The following is a 20,382-nucleotide window of genomic DNA, read 5'->3' as shown; positions in this document are numbered from 1 at the left end:
GGGCTTACAGAAGCAGAAGAGCCATCAGGCCTGTTGGATATGCCCAAGTGACAGGCCAGGGGTGGCAAGGGGTGAGAGGCAGGGGATCCGAGTGGGGCTCGTCCCAAGGGAAGAGCGCTGTGCTGGACAGCAGGGGCTCAGATTCCCCTAGTATTAACCATGGTCCTCACGGAAATGACAGGAGAGAAGGCTGATCAAAGTGCCGCTGTTCTGGATGATGGGCAGGAGGGGAGGGAGGCCTGGGAGGACCTCCGCCAAGCCCCTTACCTCTCGGCAGCCCCAGGGTTCGCCAGAGCCAGCTTGACGATCCTTCCTCCCCAAGAAATCCTGCTAGTGGACCACCTAGAACGTTCTCTGCAGGTGGATGGTTTTGACAGGCTGGTCCCGGCCTGCCTGGGCTGTGGTTGTGGACCAAGGAAGTCCTCCAGGTCAGGTGGAAGGACGGGGAGGGAGGGGTGGCTGCGATTCTTGGTTCTGCCGCTCGCCCAAGGCTGTGTCTGAGGGAGGCCAGACAGAGAGCCCAGCCGGGTCTTTGGACAGCCATCACCCCAGTGACCAGTTTGGGGGCGGAAGAATCTCCTGTGGGGAGGAACCTCCCTTTGTCCTCATTAAAGTCACACCAGCTTGCGTTCACGGAGCCCTTTGGACCCTCCCAACCCCGCTTCCCAGTGGGTGCTTCCAACCTAACCCACAGATCTGAGTGGGGTCCCCAAGTTCACCTAACTCCTAAGTGACAGAGAACTGAACCCTGGCACGCTGGCTCCAGAGCCGGGTTCTGGGTCGCTTTACTGGGGACAGGGAGCCTTCTCTTTGGAAATGGACAGGGATGTGAAGAGGGCACCCAGAGGCTAGCCTGGCCCCAGATGCGTCGGAGCACGTGGAGCGCGTGCCCGTGTCCCAGATGCCCCGTCCTGCCTGCCGCACCCGCCCAGCTCCAGGGCAGACTAGCGGCTCTGTGCTCTCCCATTCTCGCCTGCCCACCAGGGTGGCTCTGATGGACGCCCTCCTGCTGGTGGTGCTCGGAGGGAGGAGATGGACCCCCTCCAGCTCTCCGTGGCCCAGCCCACCTGCCTTGGGGCCTCTGGTGGCTATTTTCCTTCTGTGAAGCCAACAGCACAGCAGGACGCGCAGGACCCAAGCTGGTCTGCCAAAGACCTGCCCAGGGACCTGGATCTTTCCGGGCTGCCAATTATAAACTTGTTCCTCCTGGTTGCCACTCAAGGCCCCAGCTCATGTCCCTGGTGAATGTGCTCCAGAGCTGAGTTCCAGGCATGAAGGCCAAGTCTGGGTGTTGGTGTAAGCCCCCCTGGGAGAGGGAGGCAAGCTGGGTAGGAAAGGGACACTCGGTGTCCTCCGGTCCGCAGATTTTTCTAGAGGCCTCCTGGGGCCACCGGCTGGGGCTGTTAGTTGAACGTCTACTCTGTGCCTGGCGCGCACTGGGTCTGGAGGATCTCGAAAGCTCTCAGGAGGCAGGGGTATTGGGAAATGGGCCGGCATCCCCACCTCTGCACATAGCGGGCACAAGCAGGGCTGGCAGCACAGTGAGAAGCAGGAGTTTTGCTGTTAGGAACGGTGTGACCCTGGGCAAGTCACTTTATCTGTCTGAGGCCATAAAAAGAAGGGCTGCCCGTCCACGGGGCCGTGAGGTTAACACGTAGAAAGCACGTAGGCATCTTCAGCACAGTGACTGGCCAGCCAGGGATTAGTGTTAGACAATCATGGTGGTGTAGGGAGAACAGAAAGAGTACCCCCCAGCACCCAGGGTATTCAGGCAGGGTTTTGCAGGATGAATAGGAGTCCACAAGTAGCCTTTAAAACAGAAAAATCAGCAGGAAGAGAATTGCCACCAGTCACCTTACAGTGGATGGGGGCCCTGAGAGGCACTGGTGGGGCTGAGGGACAAGCAGGGTGACCCCATGGTGCTGAGCTACCTGCGTGTGGTAATCTGTTTTGGAAAAGACCTGAGGGAAGCTGTGCTACGCCTTCCGTTGTGTGGATCATAAACAAACGTGAAGAAGCAGATGGCGGCCACCGCTTACGCCCTCTCACCTGTTAAGGTGGGGGTTCAGGTCACCCCCGGTGCCTAACGCTGGGCCTGTCTGCACACTAATCCCTGGGCACGTGTCCCTGCTGTGAGACGCCTGCTTCCCCAGCCGCAGGAGAGGGTGTGCCGAGGATGGTCTGTGATTCCTCAGCCTTTTCTCCTTGTGGGAAATCCCAACAGAAAACACCGAACGCTGGCTGGCGCCAGCCCTGTGTGCTGCGTTGCACAGGACCCTTTAAAGAAGGAGGTGAGTTTTCTCCACCAGGAGAGCGGATGGAGTGCTGTCCTGCTGCCTGACGAAACCTCAGTTCAAACCCCAGCCCCGTCACTCAGTGGCTGTGTGATCTCAGACATGATGCTTAACCTCTCTGAGCTGCAGTTTCTTTATCCGTTAGATGGGCATATTATGGCCGCGTCCTGAACGCCTAATCTAAACGTCCCCATGTTTCTTCTTTATCCCCTGCGCGTGGGTTTATGGCCCATGGTTTCCTTTCTGGCCCCCACTGTCCTCGCTGAGGTGGGAACCACACCGGGTTTGTTCCACTGGATCCCAGCACTGGGCTCTGCGTGGCCCTGGCAGGGGGCGCATGGGTGTTTTGACGGACACGGAGTGAAATGGCAGGAGAAGGACCTTTGGGGGAGTGGAAGCCGGCGCAGGCCACCCGGGATTCGGGAGCAGAGCCTTAACCCTCAGACTCCTGCCACGCTGGGCTGGGGCACAGCTGCAGAGGGAAAGGCTCTGGGTTCGAATGCTGTCCCCGCCACACGATGCGACTCGGGTGAGTGACCTCGGTACCATGAAAACTGGGTGACTCGCAGGGGAGCCAGGCTGAGGGAGGGCGGGCCAGGGCTCTCGGCTCCCCGCGCCTTCCGGGGAGGGGACAGGAGCCTGCCCTCTGCCCCACGAAGGGAGGCCAGGAGGTTCGAGCCTCCAGAGCCCCATTCTGTGAACCTGGCCTCCGAGAAGGTCCCAGTGCTGACCGTCCTGCGGGTTCCTTAACGAGGCCACGCCACCTCCAGACCCCCGACGGCCCGGCCACACCCGTCCTGGCTCGGGGAGGGACATGGGTGCTGTCAGCGGTCTGTCACCCCCGGGGACTCTGGCAGGGCCACTGGGCAGGCTCAGGTACACCTGCCAGCTTCCTGGTCAGTGGCTCAGATTGCCCCAGGGGTCCAGGCAGGGCCAGAGGACCAGCGGCTGGAGCAGCTCCGCCCGGGAGGGGTCCCAGTGCCCTTCACTGGGCTCTCCCAGTCAGGGAACGCCACCTGTCCACACGGACAGAATGACAGTGTCCACCAAGGGACCTGGGGAAACCCAGCAGTGAGGCCGCACATGCTCCAGACGCACAGCATGCGACAGAAACCCACAGCGGCTTGCACGGGGACACAGGGAAGGTGGCACTGGCCGTAGCCTCCACGCCGGCTCCATGCAGCCCGGCCCGCCGTGGCTGCTCTTGGGGGCACCCCGGTCTCCCCCACTCAGACCCTGTGCGGAAGGTCGGGGCGCCTGGTGGCTCGGCCGAGGAGGACGGTGGGCTCTGGGCCTAGGGAGGCGGTTCCACCTTTGGCCCTTAACTTGCATTCGTTCGTTCAGCAGACAGCACCGGCCGTCCTGGGCACGGGACACACAGTGAGCAAGACAGCACTGAGTCCTTGGGGTCTGCGGGCCCAGCGGGGTAGGGGATGAGGAGGGCAGAAAGGCCAACCGGCGTGGCGCCAGGGAGAGGCGGGGTCAGGGGCAACCTCGGCAGGCCCTTGGGAGGGTTCTGCCAACCCTCGGGACCATGGCTGTTGTCCTCGCGTGTCCCTGGAAGACGGAGGGCACAGCCTCCATCTCATCCCTTGCCCCACGGTGGATGGGCTCCCCCGTTCCCTGACTGAAGGTCTCCTGGTCAGACCCTGGGCAGCCTTAGACCCCACCCTCCTCACCCTTCCCAGGTTCATGCTTCCGGGGGAGCACTCGGGACCCCACGCAGTGGCAGGGTTCCAGTGACAGGCACCCGAGGTCAGCACCCGTCTCTCCAGGCATTAGACCCCTCCCTGCACCTTCCAGCAAGCTCCCCAACTTTAAGCTTTCCCTCTGTTGACTTGCCCAGAAATTCTTAGGGTCCCCCGAGGTAGCTTTCCACCTCAGTGGCACCGTAGGGAACTGTGCCAGCCCCGTGGTCCATTACCATGAGAGACAGAGATGACGGAGCAGGAGGAAGGAGGCCAAGGACCGCCTCATCTCAGGCTGGAACGCTCAGAAACTGGAGGGAGGGAGGGAGGGAGGGAAGGAGGGATGAGTGGATGAAGGGTTGGTAGGTGGGTGGACAGATGGATGGAAGGATAGATGGATTGGGTGGGTGAATGGATGGACAGACAGATAGATGGACAGACGGCTGGATGGATGAGTGCATGGGTGGGTGGGTGGATGGATGGATGGATGGGTGGGCTAATGGGTGGCAGGTGGGTGATACATGTGGATGGAAGGAACCCTGGATGGAGGACTGTGCAGGTCTGGTGGGGTGGTTCCAAATTTCATTCCTGGAACAAATGTTTGTCCTTTTTCTTCTCCATGATCTAAACCTCCCGGCCTCTCAGGAGGAGCGCATTCCAAGTCTGTTTTTAGTTCAACAGACAAGAAAGAGTCCCTTGGAGCCTCTCTAATTGCAGTCTCTGCCCTTGATGGACTTCCGTGGTCCTGGAGATGACCGACGGGATTCTCCCTTGTAAAACCCTTCTGGATTGCAGGACTTCAATTAAGATAAATAAAGTGGTTAGACTAGTGGGGCTTTCAAACTGGGCTTTCCCAGAGCTGTTTTAGGGGTTGAGAGAACACTTTTCTTTTTTAAAATACTTGAAAAGATAGAAACAATTCTGATTTTTAAACAATCAAAGGACCAGAACCCTTGTGCGTGCCGGCCTGCCCCCGGCTCAACCCGACTCGCTCACACCTTCTCAATGAGAGTTCTGCACGTCTGAGACAAGCAGGTAATAGACAGCGATCGCTGGAAGTTCTCTCCACCGACTTCTCACTTTACCAAGCAACGGCGTAAGAGAGGGGTCAGTGGGATTCTGTGACTGGAGTGCCATCCATAAGTCCCAGATTAGAGGCCCGTCTTCCCAAATGAGCCGTTTTGTTCTCCTTGGTCAAGAAAATATTCACTAGAGTAAGAGAACGTCATAAGTCGGACGTATCGTTTTCCTCTTACTGTTCTCGCGCGTTGTGGCTTCCGTACTGAGTTTTATTTCCCTGTGCAGAAGTTCACCGATGATTTTAAAAAGAAAAGAAAATAGGAACTCACTGGAGTAATCCCCAAGAAGCAGCTTTCTGCTCTGGCTTTTCCTGATTTTATCCTGGGCTTGTGGGTCCCTGGCCTCCCGCCCTCTGTGCTGACAGCTGACTCTTGTTAAGGCTGTTAGTCCCCCCAGCCATCTAACCCTGGGCTCTCGTGTGGAGAGATGTGTTAATCTCCCTCAGGTCAAGGATGAGAAGGAGCCGGGCTTCTCTTCTGAGCCTTTGTGGGCCAGCCATTCATAAATTTGCCCAAACCCTTGAAGTACCCATTTTTTGGTCTGGCAGGGCCACCTCCTGGTGTACGGAGCCTGCATTTATTACCTGCCAGGTGAGGCAGCAGTTCAGTCTCAGCTGGAGATTGGCTGCCCCTCTCCCGTCCTGTCCTCCCAGTGCGACAGGGGCAAGGTGGAAGGCCCACTTGGCCTCTGCAGCCTGGAGGCCGAGCCTCCCCATCCATCCTGGCCCTAGACCTAACGGGTGGGACGGTGATTTGGAAGAACATTCTGGAATATTGTGCAGAAAGACTCTGCTCATGCCGTTAAGTATATGAAATTATTAGCACTGGGCTGGCAGAAAGCATCCTGCTGGAATATTATATTAGAAAGAGTCGTAAGTAACACATTGATCATAAATGGGCTCGGAAACCATTGGGTCACCAGAGTCCGCTAATTTCCCTTTTAAAATCCATATTGTTCGTTTGTTTCAGATACTTTGTTTTGGGGTGAAATCAGGGAGGTCAGAAATTTAAAGACAGCTTATTTCACTGGACTTCTGAGGGTAACTGCTTGGTTCGTGACCACCTTACTTTCTTCTTCCAGATTGTTCTTTGGGGTCGGACTGAGAAATGCCTGAAGGAGACAACAGAAGAGATCCGGCAGATGGGCACAGAGTGCCACTACTTCATCTGTGACGTGGGCAACCGGGAGGAGGTATACCAGACGGCCAAAGCTGTCCGGGAGAAGGTCAGTGGCTTGGGAGGGCCTGTCCTCAGAGCAGCCGAGCCCAGGGTAACGCCAGGCACAGGGGACACGGCCTGGCAGGATGGCTTCGTCCGGGGCACTTGAGGGGACTTTCCTGTGGAGCTGGTCCAGGTCACATGGGCAGGGACTGGGGCTGATGGCACAGTAGCCTCATCACCCGTTGTCCCCCTGGAAATTAAACCTGTGGGTTTCTCTCCAAGACTCTGAGAGGCAAAAGTCCCACTGCCCTCTGGGAAAATCCTCCTCCTGACTCGGGCCAGCTAGGGTCTTGGTTGAGCCCGAGAGGGGAGCAGCCACCCGTGAGGCGTCGGGCTGTGCTGGCGGTAACTCTCAGCTTCCTTAGAGCTGCGGTGCGCCCGGAATCATGCCCGCCACACGTGGTCCCTGGCCCTCACACACAGGGGCACCACTGCCATCTTACAAACAAGCCTGGTGCTCAGAGCTTCCCAGGCCCCAGTGTGGGCTGCTGGGTCTGGTCCGCGCCCTCACGCCCGGGGCCCCTCCCACCCACAGGTGGGTGACGTCACCATTCTCGTCAACAACGCCGCTGTGGTCCACGGGAAGAGCCTGCTGGACAGCGACGACGACGCCCTCCTCAAGTCCCAGCACATCAACACCTTGGGCCAGTTCTGGGTACGAGCCAGCCCCGGTGCCCGGGAGCCTGGACACAGTGGGTGGAGAGGGGCTCCCCAGGACGGGACTGGGCCAGCGGGGATGTCCAGGGACCAAGTGGGACCGGAGGAATGACCACCGGGAAGCCAGTAGACTTTCTGATCTGTGACCCCGTGTCCCGCAGCAGGGCGCCCTCCGCCCCTCCCCCTGGAGGAAGGCTGGGTGACGGAGGAGCAGGGGCCCCAGGGCGGGGGGGCTGGTGACACAGCGCTGCTCCGCACTGACCCCGTCCGCCCTCAGACCACCAAGGCCTTCCTGCCGCGCATGCTGGAGCTGCAGAACGGCCACATCGTGTGCCTCAACTCCGTGCTGGCGCTGTCCGCCATCCCCGGCGCCATCGACTACTGCACGTCCAAAGCCTCCGCCTTCGCCTTCATGGAGAGCCTGACCCTGGGGCTGCTGGACTGTCCCGGCGTCAGCGCCACCACCGTGCTGCCCTTCCACACCAGCACCGAGATGTTCCAGGGCATGAGGGTCAGGTCAGTGGGCGGCACCGGCCTCCCGAGCCCAGCGGCGGGTCAGCGTCTGCGGGCGGAGCGCGCAAGGCCGCGTTCCCCAGAAGCGCCCTTGGCCTGGCGCTCTCAGGTCCTCCATCCGTGGGCGGTGGGTGGCGCCAGCGGGTCAGGGTCGGTGGATGCCGCCCAGTGCTAAAGAGGGAGCGGTGTGGACAGGTGTGCGGCCTGGCGAGCCTCGATCGCCGCCTGGAAGCCGAAAGAGCACACTGCGCACGGTCCCGCCTGCGCGAGGTTCTAGATGGACAGCACCGCGCTCGGTCCCGCCGCGCGAGGCTCTAGATGGACAGCACCGGGCCATGGTGCCAGAAACCAGGCCTGCGGCTGCCCCCCGCCAGAGGCCGGGTAGAGCCAGGGAAGACGGGGCCCCCAAGAGTAAGACTGAGGCTTTTGCGGGTTCCTTCTTGGCGATCTGACCCGCGAAGGGCGATCCAGCCGCGTGCTCAAGACGGGCACCTTTTATTGTTTGTAAATTCCGGATCAAAGTCAAGGAACGCAGAGGCCCAGCCTCACTCCTCCGCGGGGGCCTCTGTGCGGGGCTCAGGCTCGGGAGCCAGGCCCGGGTGGCGGCGCCTGTCGCTGTGGTAGCTGTGGTGTCTGTGACGGCGGCCTGAGTTGCCGCCCGCCTCCCTGCTCACCTGCAGAAGAGGGCGACGCTTCTGTGGGGAGAAGAACACGCGGAGCCTCGGAGGTGCTACGCGAGTCCCCAGGAAAGGGCGCTCTAGGCATGGAGAGTTGTGCAAGGTCACAGATAAATGAAAATCGTCCAAAGATGATTTTCCCCATGATTTTTTTGCTATCTCTGTGGTGATCTTGTTCTAAATCACAGGCTTCCGTTTCTTCCAGAACTGAGGATGCGCTGGGGTGGAGCCCTGTGATAAAGCGCTTGCCTAGCCTGTGGGAGGCCCTGGGCTCCCATGTGAGACTCACTCAGCACTTACCTGGAAGCAGAAGTAGAGTTAGTGATCAAGAATCAAAAGCATCTGCACACTTGGGTAGTCCCACTGACTCCGGAGGCTGAGGCAGAAGGATCATAAGTGCGAGGTCAGCCTCAGCAACTTAATAGACCCTGTCTCCAGATAAAAAATGTAAAGGACTTGGGGGTGTGGCTCAGTGATAGAAGGCCCCTGGATTCCATCCCCAGTATATATATATAAAAAAAAAAAAAAATAGAATAAAATGTACCTGATTTTGAATCACACCTCAGCTACTCTGCAGTTATGAAACTTGCGAGTTTTGTTATCGCTCTGAACTTTACTTTGCTCATTTGTAGAATGATGGAGATAATATTTGACTCAAAGTTTACTGGGAGGATTAAAAATAATTCGTGTAATTCATCCAGTGCAAAGCCCAGGACATACTAGATGCTCAATAAAGAGCTACTACCTGGGTTATTTTCACTAACAATAAACATCTGCAAAAGTGCATGTGAGCTGGGTGAGGTGGTGCAGCCTCTAGTCCCATGACTCAGGAGGCTGAGGCAGGAGGATCACAAGTTCGAGACCAGCCTCAGCCACTTAGCGAGACTCTCTCTCTCCAAATAAAAAATCAAAAGGGCTGGGGATGTGGCTCAGTGGCTAAGAGCTCCTGGGTTCAAACCCCAGTTCCCCCAACACACATGCAAAAAGTGCATTTGTTATGAATTTTCCTGGCATACCAACTCTTCATTTTGCCCCAGAAACATGTATTTACCTCTGATTTGAAAGGCAATTATAAGTCCTGATTTTGAGATGGCTGTGCTCATGACTATTAATATTCCACAATCGCTGTCTTCTCCCTTGAGGACTCGGTTTGATTTCATTTCATCTGCAGACACAAGAAGTGCCTAATCAATGCCCACGGACAGACAGGCATCAGTGATCTACGAATTCTACTGGGCTCACTGAGCACAGGAGAGGGACACTGGCCATTTTCATGTTGGTGTAGTCCACCTTCTGATGTCTGTCCTCTGCGCTGCTTTAAGAAATTCAAGCTTTACCCCGGTCATTTTTTCTTAGAAGTTCAGAATGCAGAGCCAAATGGGCTGGTCGAGTCTCAGCCCTGTGCAACCTTGGGCCAGTCACTTGACTTTTCTGTGCCTTCACTTCCTCAGGTGTGGAAAGGGGTTCATTGGCATGCCCTACTTCACGGGTTTGATGAGTGCCCACGTGAGAATTTACTAGCCGTGCCAGCCAGGTGGTGAGCGCTAGGTCAACGGCAGGTACCTGCGGTCGTGCCGCTGAGTCCCAGTGGCTTGACCAGAGGGCACAGGGCAGACCAGTGCTCAGCCAGCTCCCGTCTACTCCAGGGGAAAAAAAAAAAATGAATGAAAGCCCTGGATTCCCCTGCAACCAGGCTTGGCCGCTTCCTGCGTGGAAGGAGGGGGCCTGTCTAGGACAAACCGGCCGGTTCCCAGGAGACCGGCCGTCTGGTGGCTGCTGCCGGCTCATGGGTCCACTGTGTTCCGGCCACACTGCAGACACTTGGCTACTCTCAGCACCCACGGCAGCCCCGCCCGAGCCCCGAGCCCCGTTTGATGGACAGACACTGAGCCTGGGACAGCAGTTACTTGCCCATGGCCAGGCGGGAGGAACCGGCTAACCCACCGTGGTTTCTCCGGGAGCCCGTGCGGCCCCAGGGAGCTCACAGTGCTGCTGGTTCCCTGTGTGCCCACCCCCCACCGCGGAGGCAAGGGGAAATGCCACCCGCAGACAGGCCCGTCCTCCTGCAGGGCTCTCTGCAGGAAGGACCTCAGCCGGTAGAGCTGGGTCTATCCATTCTGTCTTCTCTTCCCCAAGAGGCAGGGCTGGCCACAGGTAGAGGCCGAGGCCCACCGGCCACCTCTGTGGGTTCCATACCAGTGAGCTACCTGGACTCGCTCATCCCCGCAGACCCCGGAGGCCAGTCTTCAGGCCTGGTGGCCGAGGCCTCTTAGAAGCACCCTCACCCCAGCAAGGAAAGCGCAGGGCAGGGGTGAGTCTGGGAGCCCGGAGCTGCCCACTGCTGAGGACTGACGTCAGACCGGTGACAGCACCCCCAGCCCTGGGCTTGAGGTCAGGGCCAGCAGCTCAGGCCCAGGACAGTGGGAGGAGTTCCGAGTGCAGGGCTGGAGCAGTGACCTGAACTCATGCGGGCCCGGGTGGCCCACTCACTCCCCAGAGCCTCAATTTCCCCACCCATACATTGGAGAGGATGGTGCGAGCGCCCAGGACCAGCATGGCTGTCACCTACCGTTGGAGGCCGGTGCATAGGTCCCAGGAGCCCCTGTGTTTGCGCGTTCGATCCTTCATTCACTCAGAATCTCCCGATTCGCACTCTGAATGAGTCAGTGAGTGGATGAGTTAGAGAACCAGCTGACCAGGTGGGGGGCATCTCCCGTGGAGGCCGGCCTCCAGACAGCGGGAGCAGGATGCCTGGGGAAGGCTACGTGTGCAGCATCCCTCCAGTCACCTCGTGTTCACTGAGCACCTACTACATGCTGGACACTGTGTTAGATGCTGAGGTACAACAGGGAGCAAGGCTGATCAGGCCTCTGCCCCCGTGGAACTCAAGGTCTGCTGGGGGACAGAGGCCATTCACCAGGAAACAGGGCCATTCTGGGTGTGCTAAATATGGTGACGGTATCAGCAGGGGGACAAGATTGGAGGCCACTTGGGGGTGGATGGGGGCAGAGGTCTCCCGGGGAGCCGGGGTGGGGTGAGCCTGGCTGTTGGACAGCCGTGAAGGGCAAGCGTGTGGGTGGCCCGGCTGGGCCCAGGCTGTGCTCGCCGGGGAGAATCCAGGCGCACGGGGCCCCAGGGGAGGGCGGCTAGGAGTCCCTGTTCCCTTAGGGGCTTCCCTGCTACCTGGGCCCCCACAGGCTGGAGTGCGGAAGGTGGGCCTGACCAGTCCCAGGGCCTCGAGTCAGGAAGGGCCAGGGGACACAGGGCCCCGTCGGCCACGCCAGGCCGCCAGCAGCAGCACAGCTCCCCTGAGAGAGCGCCGTGTCTCCTCCTGCCCTCAGGTTTCCCAACCTCTTTCCCCCGCTGAAGCCCGAGACGGTGGCCCGGAGGACGGTGGAGGCTGTCCAGCTCAACCAGGCCCTCCTGCTGCTGCCCTGGACCATGAACATCCTCATCATCTTGAAAAGGTAGGTCCCGGGAGGAAGCGCCAGCAAGCGTGCGTGGCCCCTTGGTCACGCGCCGTGGGCACGAGGATGAGGGCCCTGGGCACCACAGAGGACGGTCCTTAAACCGGGGGGCCTGGGCCCCCTGCAAGTCTTAAAGAATCACTGAGGAACGAGAGCGCTCTGGGCGACGGGAGATGCTGTCGGGAGTTCAACCTGAGAAAGATGTCCTAACATTCGCTCGTCTTTCTAGGACGTACTATGTTTATCTCACGAACAGTGACTATAGTGAGGTGCAGTGGCTGCCTGTCATCCCAGCTGTCTGTCAGGCCGCGGCAGGAGGGTCACAGGTTTGAGGCCAGCCTGGCAACTCGTGAGACCCTGTCTCCAGGTTAGACCGAACAGGGCCGGGGCTGCCGCTCCGTGGTTGAGCGCTCGCCTGGACGTGGGGGCCCTGGCTTCCATCCCCAGCACCGCCAAATAATGGCGATAAGAATAAATCAGTAGTGCTGACAGACTCACTGCACGAACGTAAATGTGTTTTTATGACAAGTAACGGTGAATTTTCCAGATCAAAGTGACTCAGTTGGGAGTGGCATTGCTTTGTAATTTCAAACGAATCTTTGGCTTAACTGGAGACAACAGACTCTATACAGCTTCTCGTTTTAGTCTCTTGTGATGTCCCATGTCACACGGCCTCTGGGAACCCCGCCATGTACTCATGATAAAGGCTGATGCTGTCTTAGCATAAGAACAGCCCGAGCTCACAGACCCTTGAAGAGGTCTCGGGCGCCCCGAGTTCCTGGACCGGGCTTTGAGAACCGCTGTCCTCAGACTTCCAGACTCAGCCCCGGCCCTCGGGGAGCCTAACCTAAGGAGGAGCACAGGTGTCTTGATGCAGGGCTCAGAATTTGCAGGGACTTCCTGGTACCAATCATGGCGGCCTCACCAGGGCAGAGCCCCTAGGAGGTGGCTTCATACAGGACACAGTCCTCTCCGGAATCTGCCCAGTGTCCTATTCCCCTAGAACTTTCCAGACTGTGCAGCAAACCCTTGCCACCCCAGTCCCACACTGAAGGGGCCATTGCCGCTGGGCTTCTGGGTGCAGGGACAGCTTTGTCCCTGGAGTCGTCAGTACTCCAGCCCTGGGCCCGGCCTGACCGAGCCCCGTGCCCCACCTGGGAGGCCCCTTCGGGAATGAAGACCCACGTGCCAGGCTGGCCCCTGCGGTTACGGCGACTCCCTGGAAAGCCAGCTTCCCCCAGCCACTGCCACTCAGCGACCACCGACCCCTGGGAATGGGACAGTGCCAACCAGTGCTTCCTCCTCCAAGCTCGAAGCTCCGTTGAGGCGCAGGGCGGAGAGTGGGATGGGGACAGCGGCACGCAGCCTGCCTCCCTCAGTCCACGCTGACCCTGGGCCAGGATGCCCCTCGGCTGCCTTCGAGAGCAGGAGCGCCGGCCCTCTCTAGGCCGGGATGGCTCTCTCCATCTCAGAGAATGTCTCCGAAGGCTTCTAGAACATTCTAGAGGAAAGTCAGTTTGTCTAAACACTGTAGACACTCTACGCTGACACTCCCCACCCCGCCCCCCCACAGGAAGCAGAGGCCTCTCCCACCCCCATCCCTGAGGGACCCCTCCTCACCCTCCTGAGGGAAATCTGTGAAGTCCCAACCCTAGTGCCCCACCCCCAAGAACCTTTCTTTCTTTCTTTCTTTCTTTCTTTTTTTTTATTTATTTTTATTGTAAACAAATGGGATCCATGTTGTTTCTGTTTGTACATGGAGTAACAGCATGCCATTTGCGTAATCATACATTCACATAGGGTAATGATGTTTGATTCATTCTGTTATTTTTTTCTCCCCCCCACCCCTCCCACCCCTCTTTTCCCTCTATACAGTCCCTCCTTCCTCCATTCTTGCCCCCCTCCCACCCCCCATTATGTGTCATCATACGCTTATCAGTGAGATCATTCGCCTTTTGGATTTTTGAGATTGGCTTATCTCACTTAGCATGATGTTCTCCAATGTCATCAATTTGTCTGCAAATGCCATAATTTTATCATTCTTTATAGCTGAGTAATATTCCATTGTGTATATATATACCACAGTTTCTTTATCCATTCATCAATTGAAGGGCATCTAGGTTGGTTCCACAGTCTGGCTATTGTGAATTGAGCAGCTATGAACATTGATGTGGCTGTATCTCTGTAGTATGCTGATTTTAAGTCCTTTGGGTATAGGCCGAGGAGTGGGATAGCTGGGTCAAATGGTGGGTCCCTTCCAAGTTTTCTCAGGAATCTCCACACTGCTTTCCAGAGTGGCTGCACTAATTTGCAGCCCCCACCAGCAATGTATGAGTGTACCTTTTTCCCCACATCCTCTCCAACACCTATTGTTGCTTGTATTCTTGATAATCACCATTCTAATTGGGGTGAGATGGAATCTTAGGGTAGTTTTGATTTGCATTTCTCTTATTACCAAAGATGTTGAACATTTTTTCATATGTTTGTTGATTGCTTGTAGATCTTCTTCTGTGAAGCATCTGTTTATTTCCTTAGCCCATTTGTTGATTGGGTTATTTGTATTCTTGGTGTAGAGTTTTTTGAGTTCTTTATATATTCTGGAAATTAGTGCTCTATCTGAAGTATGAGTGGCAAAGATTTTCTCCCACTCTGTAGGCTCTCTCTTCGCATTGCTGATAGTTTCTTTTGCTGAGAGAAAGCTTTTTAGTTTGAATCTGTCCCAGTTATTAGTTCTTGCTTTTATTTCTTGTGCTATGGGAGTCCTGTTAAGGAAGTCTGATCCTTCACCAACACGGTGAAGATTTGGACCTACTTTTTCTTCTATAAGATGCAGGGTCTCTGGTCTGATTTCACGGTCCTTGATCCATTGTGAGTTGAGCTTTGTGCAGGGTGAGAGATAGGGGTTTAGTTTCATTCTGTTGCATATGGATTTCCAGTTTTCCCAGCAGCATTTGTTGATGAGGCTATCTTTTCTCCATTGCATATTTTTGGCACCTTTGTCTAGTATGAGAAAATTATATTTATTTGGGTTTGTGTCCATGTCCTCTATTCTGCACCATTGATCTACCTGTCTATTTTGGTGCCAGTACCATGCCGTTTTTGTTACTATTGCTTTGTAGTACAGTTGAAGTTCTGGTATTGTGATACCCCCTGTTTCATTCTTCCTGCTAAGGATCGCTTTAGCTATTCTGGGTTTCTTATTCTTCCAGATGAATTTCATGATTGTTTGCTCTATTTCTGTAAGGTACATCATTGGAATTTTAATTGGAATTGCATTGAATCTGTATAGCAGTTTTGGTAGTATGGCCATTTTGACAATATTAATTCTGCCTATCCAAGAACATGGGAGGTCTTTCCATCTTCTAAGGTCTTCCTTAATTTCTTTCTTCAGTGTTTTGTAGTTTTCATTGTAGAGATCTTTTACCTCTTTGGTTAGATTGATGCCCAAGTATTTTATTTTTTTTGAGGCTATTGCAAATGGAGTTGTTTTCCTCATTTCCCTTTCAGCTGTTTCATCGCTTGCGTATAAAAATGCTTTAGATTTATGCATGTTGATTTTATAGCCTGCTATTTTGCTGAATTCATTGATGAGGTCTAGAAGTTTTCTGGAGGAGGTTTTTGGATCCTCTAAATATAGAATCATGTCATCAGCAAATAGTGACAGCTTAAGTTCCTCTTTTCCTGTTCGTATCCCTTTAATTTCTTTAGTCTGCCTAATTGCTCTGGCTAGAGTTTTGAGGACAATGTTGAATAGAAGTGGTGAAAGAGGATATCCCTGTCTTGTTCCCGTTTTTAAAGGGAATGGTTTCAGTTTTTCTCCATTAAGAATGATGTTGGCCATGGGCTTAGCATAAGTAGCCTTTACAATGTTCAGGTATGTTCCTACTATCCCTATTTTTTCTAGTGTTTTGAACACAAAGGGGTGTTGTATTTTGTCGAACGCTTTTTCTGCATCAATTGAAATAACCATATGATTCTTATCCTTAAGTCTATTGACATGATGGATTACGTTTATTGATTTACAGATGTTAAACCATCCTTGCATTCCAGAGATGAACCCCACTTGATCATGGTGCACGATTTTCTTAATATGTTTTTGGATACGGTTTGCCAATATTTTGTTAAGGATCTTTGCATCTGTATTCATCAAGGATATTGGTCTAAAATTTTCTTTCCTTGATGTGTCTTTGCCTGGTTTGGGTATGAGGGTGATATTAGCTTCATAGAATGAGTTCGGTAGGGTACCTTCCTTTTCTGTTTCCTGGAATACTTTGAGAAGTATTGGAATGAGTTCTTCTTTGAAGGTCTTGTAGAACTCGGCAGAGAATCCATCTGGTCCTGGGCTTTTCTTGGATGGTAGGTTTTTAATGGCTTCTTCTATTCCATTGCTTGATACTGATCTGTTTAAATCGTGTATGTCCTCCTGGTTCAGTTTGGGAGGAGCATATGTCTCTAGAAATTTGTCAACGTCTTCGGTAGTTTCTATTTTGTTGGAATACAGATTTTCAAAGTAGCTTCTCATCATGTTCTGTATCTCAGGGGTGTCTGTCGTGATATTTCCTTTTTCATCACAAATTGTAGTAATTTGAGTTTTCCCAAGAACCTTTCTAAATTGCTCTACCTAGAAGGTGGCCTTTCCCGTCTTTCATGTGGAGTGGGCCAGGGCCCTCGGTTTGATTCAACAGATGGGGGGTCCTCTCTGTGCAGGCCAGGGCTAGGGGCTGGGAGTCAGCGACAAAGCACCCAAGTGACAGGCAAGATGAGCCCAGGACTCTGGGTTGTACCTGAGAAAAGCCTGTAGGTGAGTCTGGGACACTTCCCTGGAGGACAGGACACCCAGACTGTCCCTCGCCCCTCAGCCCCACACCGTGCACCTTTGCTGAAGGAGGGCACTGAAGCTGATTGACCTCTGGATGCCTCCGGGCCCAGATGCTGTACCAGGCTGTTTTCTGTTGCTGTAACCAAACACCACAGACTAGGCAGGTTATAAGGAACAGAGGTTTGTCTCACTCCCAGTTCAAGAGCACAGGGCTGGCACCTGCTGGCCCTCCAGTGGGTTCCTGCTCTACCACGCTAACTGCCGCCATAGCAAAGCCACCCCAAGACCACCCACTGAGGCCTGCGTGGAATAGTCCACTCGGGAGGGCAGAGCGCCCTCAAGGCCACCTCCCACTCCACCAATGACGGCCACGCCGGCATGAGTTTCAGAGGGGCCAACCCCTTCACACCACAGCAGGCGCTGTGAACACGGCGGAGCTGTTGCCTCCCTTCACCTTGTAAACAGGAAGCTGGCCGGGGGCCTGGGAAAGGGGAGAGGGTGCTTCTGGGAACATGGTTCCACTGTTGCTGACCATCGTCCCTCTCCTTGCTCCTCAGCATACTCCCACAGGCTGCCCTGGAGGAGATCCACAGATTCTCAGGAACCTACACGTGCATGAACACTTTCAAGGGGCGGACATAGAGGCAGGCGGAAGAGACACTCGCGGAGCCACGGAGCCTGAAGGGGCCATGGAACCTGGGCACACACCCAGGTGCCTGCCTGTTGGCACATTTCTGCTGGGTGAGCAGGGCTGCTCCTGTCCCCAGGGAAGAATATGGCAGCCCCCCTGGTCAGCCCCAGGACCTTTGCACAGGACTGATGGGTGTAACTCTGACCCCCACGGGGAGGCAAGAAACCAGCTAGCAGCTGCCTTGACACTTTTCTACGTTTCTGATTCTGTAGAGTTTATTGTTAAATCGCTTCTCAAGTCTAACCAGCCTCAGCAGTGTGCACAGACTACGGGTGGGAGGGTCTGTCCCTAGATGAGCCACCTCCCCCCTCAAACCCACTCATCCTCAGCTTGCGCAAACTGGTGGAACAGCTGGAAAGAAAAATAAAGAGAGATGGCTTTTGCAAGTCCCCATGTTCAAGTCCTTGGTGGGCAGTTGGGAGGGAGCCAGCCCCAGCCACGAAGCCCCAGCCACGAAACCCCGTCCTTGGAGAGAACTGGCCAGCTCAGGGCCCGCAGCTGCCAGGAGAGGGGGGCAAGGCCAGGGGAGGGAATGGAGTCCAGGCCTGAGGGCAGAGGGAAGTGCCCGTTTCCTTGCCAGAGCCCTGCCCAACACCACGTGGTGCCCTGGCCCGACCACCAGGAACCAGGCTGCAGAGTGGGCCACGCCAGGGCGGCCACAGCTGGGCGGCCCTCGGTCCTGTGCCAGCACCACCAGGCCACAACCTGGGAGAGAAGAACCACTTCACGGAGCCCCAGCCACGGGCCGGGGCTGACGGGCCCCATCTGAACCCCTCCAGTGGAGATGCCAATCATCTGGTCAAGAAAGGACCATGGGTCAGTGGGGACAGACCACTGCAGTAAAGCTGGCTTGATGGGACGGCGCTGACCCCACACCACATCCGAGCGCAGGAACAGGGAAGTCTGGGGCTGCAGAAGGTATTGCAGTCATGGGGGAAAGTTCCAGCCCCAAAGAGGTGGCAGGGGGCCCTGCGGCTCTCCGCCCGCCCCAGGCCCGCCTCACAGGGAGGCCAACAGGGCAATCAGCAGGAAGCAGCCTCTGTCCCGCCACCGGCTCCCGCAGGTGGGTGGCAGCGAGCGGCGGGGCTGCCCCAGGGAAGCAGCAGCAGGTCACGGCCTCTGACTCAGCAGGAGCTTCCTGGAGGCGCGGGGCGAGCCCTCCCACGGCCCCTGGCCGCTCCCGGCCCTGCTGGCCAGGTCCCTCGGGTCTGGTGCAGCAGCGCTCTCTCCTCCAAGGTGGCTGGCCAGCCGCCGCCTCCGCGGGTAGCTGCCGGGCCACGCGGCGGGCGCTGCGGACCCGGGAACGGCGCTCGGCGACTGCGGGGCCCGCGCCCCGATCTCGGCTCCCACCCGCGGAGCGCGGGCTGCGGCGCTGCCTCCCCTGCCGCGTGGCCCCAGCTCCGCCCGGTCGCCTGGCCGGGACGCGGGCCGGCGCGAGCGCGGCGCCAGGACCCCTCCGCCCGCCGCCCGCGGCTCTCTGCCCGGAGACACCCGCGTCACCGCGGCCCGCGCGCCATTGGCGGAGAGCGGCCACGGGATCCGCCGCGGGTGCCGCAGGGAAGGCCGCCCCGGCGGGCGGCACGGAACGAGTCCCGGGAGCCACGGGCTAGGCCGGGCACGGAGGAGCAGAGGGTCCTGGTGGCCCCGGAGCGCACAGCGCACGGCGCCTGGGGAGGGGCGCGGGAAGCCGTCCGCGAGGGCGGCGGCCACCGCTGACCAGGGCGGGGTCTGACCCGAGCTCAGGCCCGCGCAGCGCTGTGGCCTCGCGGTGGCAGGTGACGGGCTCGGCCCGGACCCACCTCGGCCCGGACCCACCTTCCTTTTGGTTCTTGAGGATATGTGTCACCAAAGCGTGTTGGGGGTGCCACGGGGGTCCTTCTGGAAAGTTCGCGCTGCCTAACAACACCCACCCCTTGGCCTGTCTGGACAACCTGGGTGTGTCCCCAGGGCAGGTGCCAGTCACTGGCCCTCCCGGGAGCTGGGTTGGGGGCCACACAGCTCGGTGGGCAGAGACAGATGGGGAGGACCAGCGGGCCGTCTGCGGAGTCCTGATTTTCCCGAGCGCCTGCGCCGCAGATGGATTCTGGGCTCGGTCTGGCTGCAGGCCACCCTTTTGGAAAACATTCAACTCCTGAGGTTTCCGTGAAATCGCACTTGGCCTGCAGACCAGGAACGCAGCGAGGACCCCTGGGGAGCAGTGCATGCTGGGAGGGAGCGAGCTCCAGCCAGGCCTCCCTGCGGCCACTGAGCACCAGTCACCCTGGCTAGCCGGGTGGGACCGCTCAGTCGCCCAGCGCCCGGGGCTTCATCTGAGGGCAGGACGGAGCCTGGCCTCAGCCCCTCCCCATCTGCCCGGAGGTCTGTCTTTTCCTGGATCTTTTCCCAGAGGAACCAGGGGGAAAGCCTTGGGCAGATTCCCAGGAGGCCAAATCCTGGTCCCTCCCAGGGACGGCTTGGCGGCTTGGAGAGCCTGGGGGGAGAGTGGAGAGCTAATTCTGTCCCTGTGCCTGGGCAAGCGGAGGAGCGTGACAGGCGCCAAACCCCCAAGGGGCAGGACAGGGCGTGCCAACCCTGCAGAGAAGACTTAGGTCCTGGGAAACGACCCAGTTGCCATGCTTGAGGTTCTTCCCCCTCCCCCAAGGAGAACCAGATCGGGGGTGGGCGCCAAGCCCAGAGAGGCGCCAGACCTAAGCCCTGTCCTGGCCCCATTTCAGGGGACCAGGCTGTCTGGCCTGGCAAGTGATCAGGAATTGAGTCCCATGGCCACCACCCAGCTCCTGGGGACCAGAATATTTTGAGAAACTGATTCTCTTCTTCTTGAGTCAAACTGACATTCTAGAGGGACCAGGACGATAGAGAGCTCCTGAGCTGACCTCGTGGCTCAGCCCTAACCCCACTGCTGCCTGTGCCCCAGCCCAGGGCCCTGCCTGCTGGACAAGCAGCCCTGGCCCTTGGAAATGTTCCAGTCAGATGGGGATAAAGAAAGGAGCCAGGGCACCCAGAGGAATCAGCTGCCCAGGTCCTACGCAAGCTGTCAGGGGTGGCAAGGGGGCCGACTCAGGAGAGAGGAGACCCCACGCCCACCCTGGCCTTCGGGGGCTCCTACCCCTGAGGCATCTCCTCCGCTCTTCTGGACGGGCTTCTGTGGAAGCAGATGATTGATGCCGTCCTAGAAGTCTAGACTTAGAAAAAGAACTTGTCACAGACCCCCTGGACACCAGGCAAAGCCGGGAGGTGACCCAGGAGAAAGGGCGGGCGTAGCTCCTGGGCACCCTG

The 20,382-nt window shown here is 57.1% G+C and overlaps 1 protein-coding gene across 1 annotated transcript in view; it reads left to right on the top strand.

Annotated features, from left to right (window-relative positions):
* Positions 1-17,494, top strand: part of DHRS3 (dehydrogenase/reductase 3) — a 36,024-nt gene extending 18,530 nt beyond the window's left edge. The window contains exons 2-6 of the mRNA XM_079143277.1: positions 6,143-6,286; positions 6,818-6,937; positions 7,217-7,455; positions 11,471-11,596; positions 16,973-17,494. Coding sequence (XP_078999403.1) covers positions 6,143-6,286; positions 6,818-6,937; positions 7,217-7,455; positions 11,471-11,596; positions 16,973-17,057 — 714 coding nt within the window. The 3' untranslated portion in view covers positions 17,058-17,494. The remainder of the gene's footprint in view (positions 1-6,142; positions 6,287-6,817; positions 6,938-7,216; positions 7,456-11,470; positions 11,597-16,972) is intronic.
* The last annotated feature ends 2,888 nt before the right edge of the window (positions 17,495-20,382 follow it).

Source organism: Sciurus vulgaris (assembly GCF_902686455.1).
Source record: "Sciurus vulgaris genome assembly, chromosome: 1".
NCBI classification, from domain to species: domain Eukaryota; kingdom Metazoa; phylum Chordata; class Mammalia; order Rodentia; family Sciuridae; genus Sciurus; species Sciurus vulgaris.
Note: the sequence above shows the minus strand (reverse complement) of the source record. Positions and strands in the feature narration are given on the sequence as shown.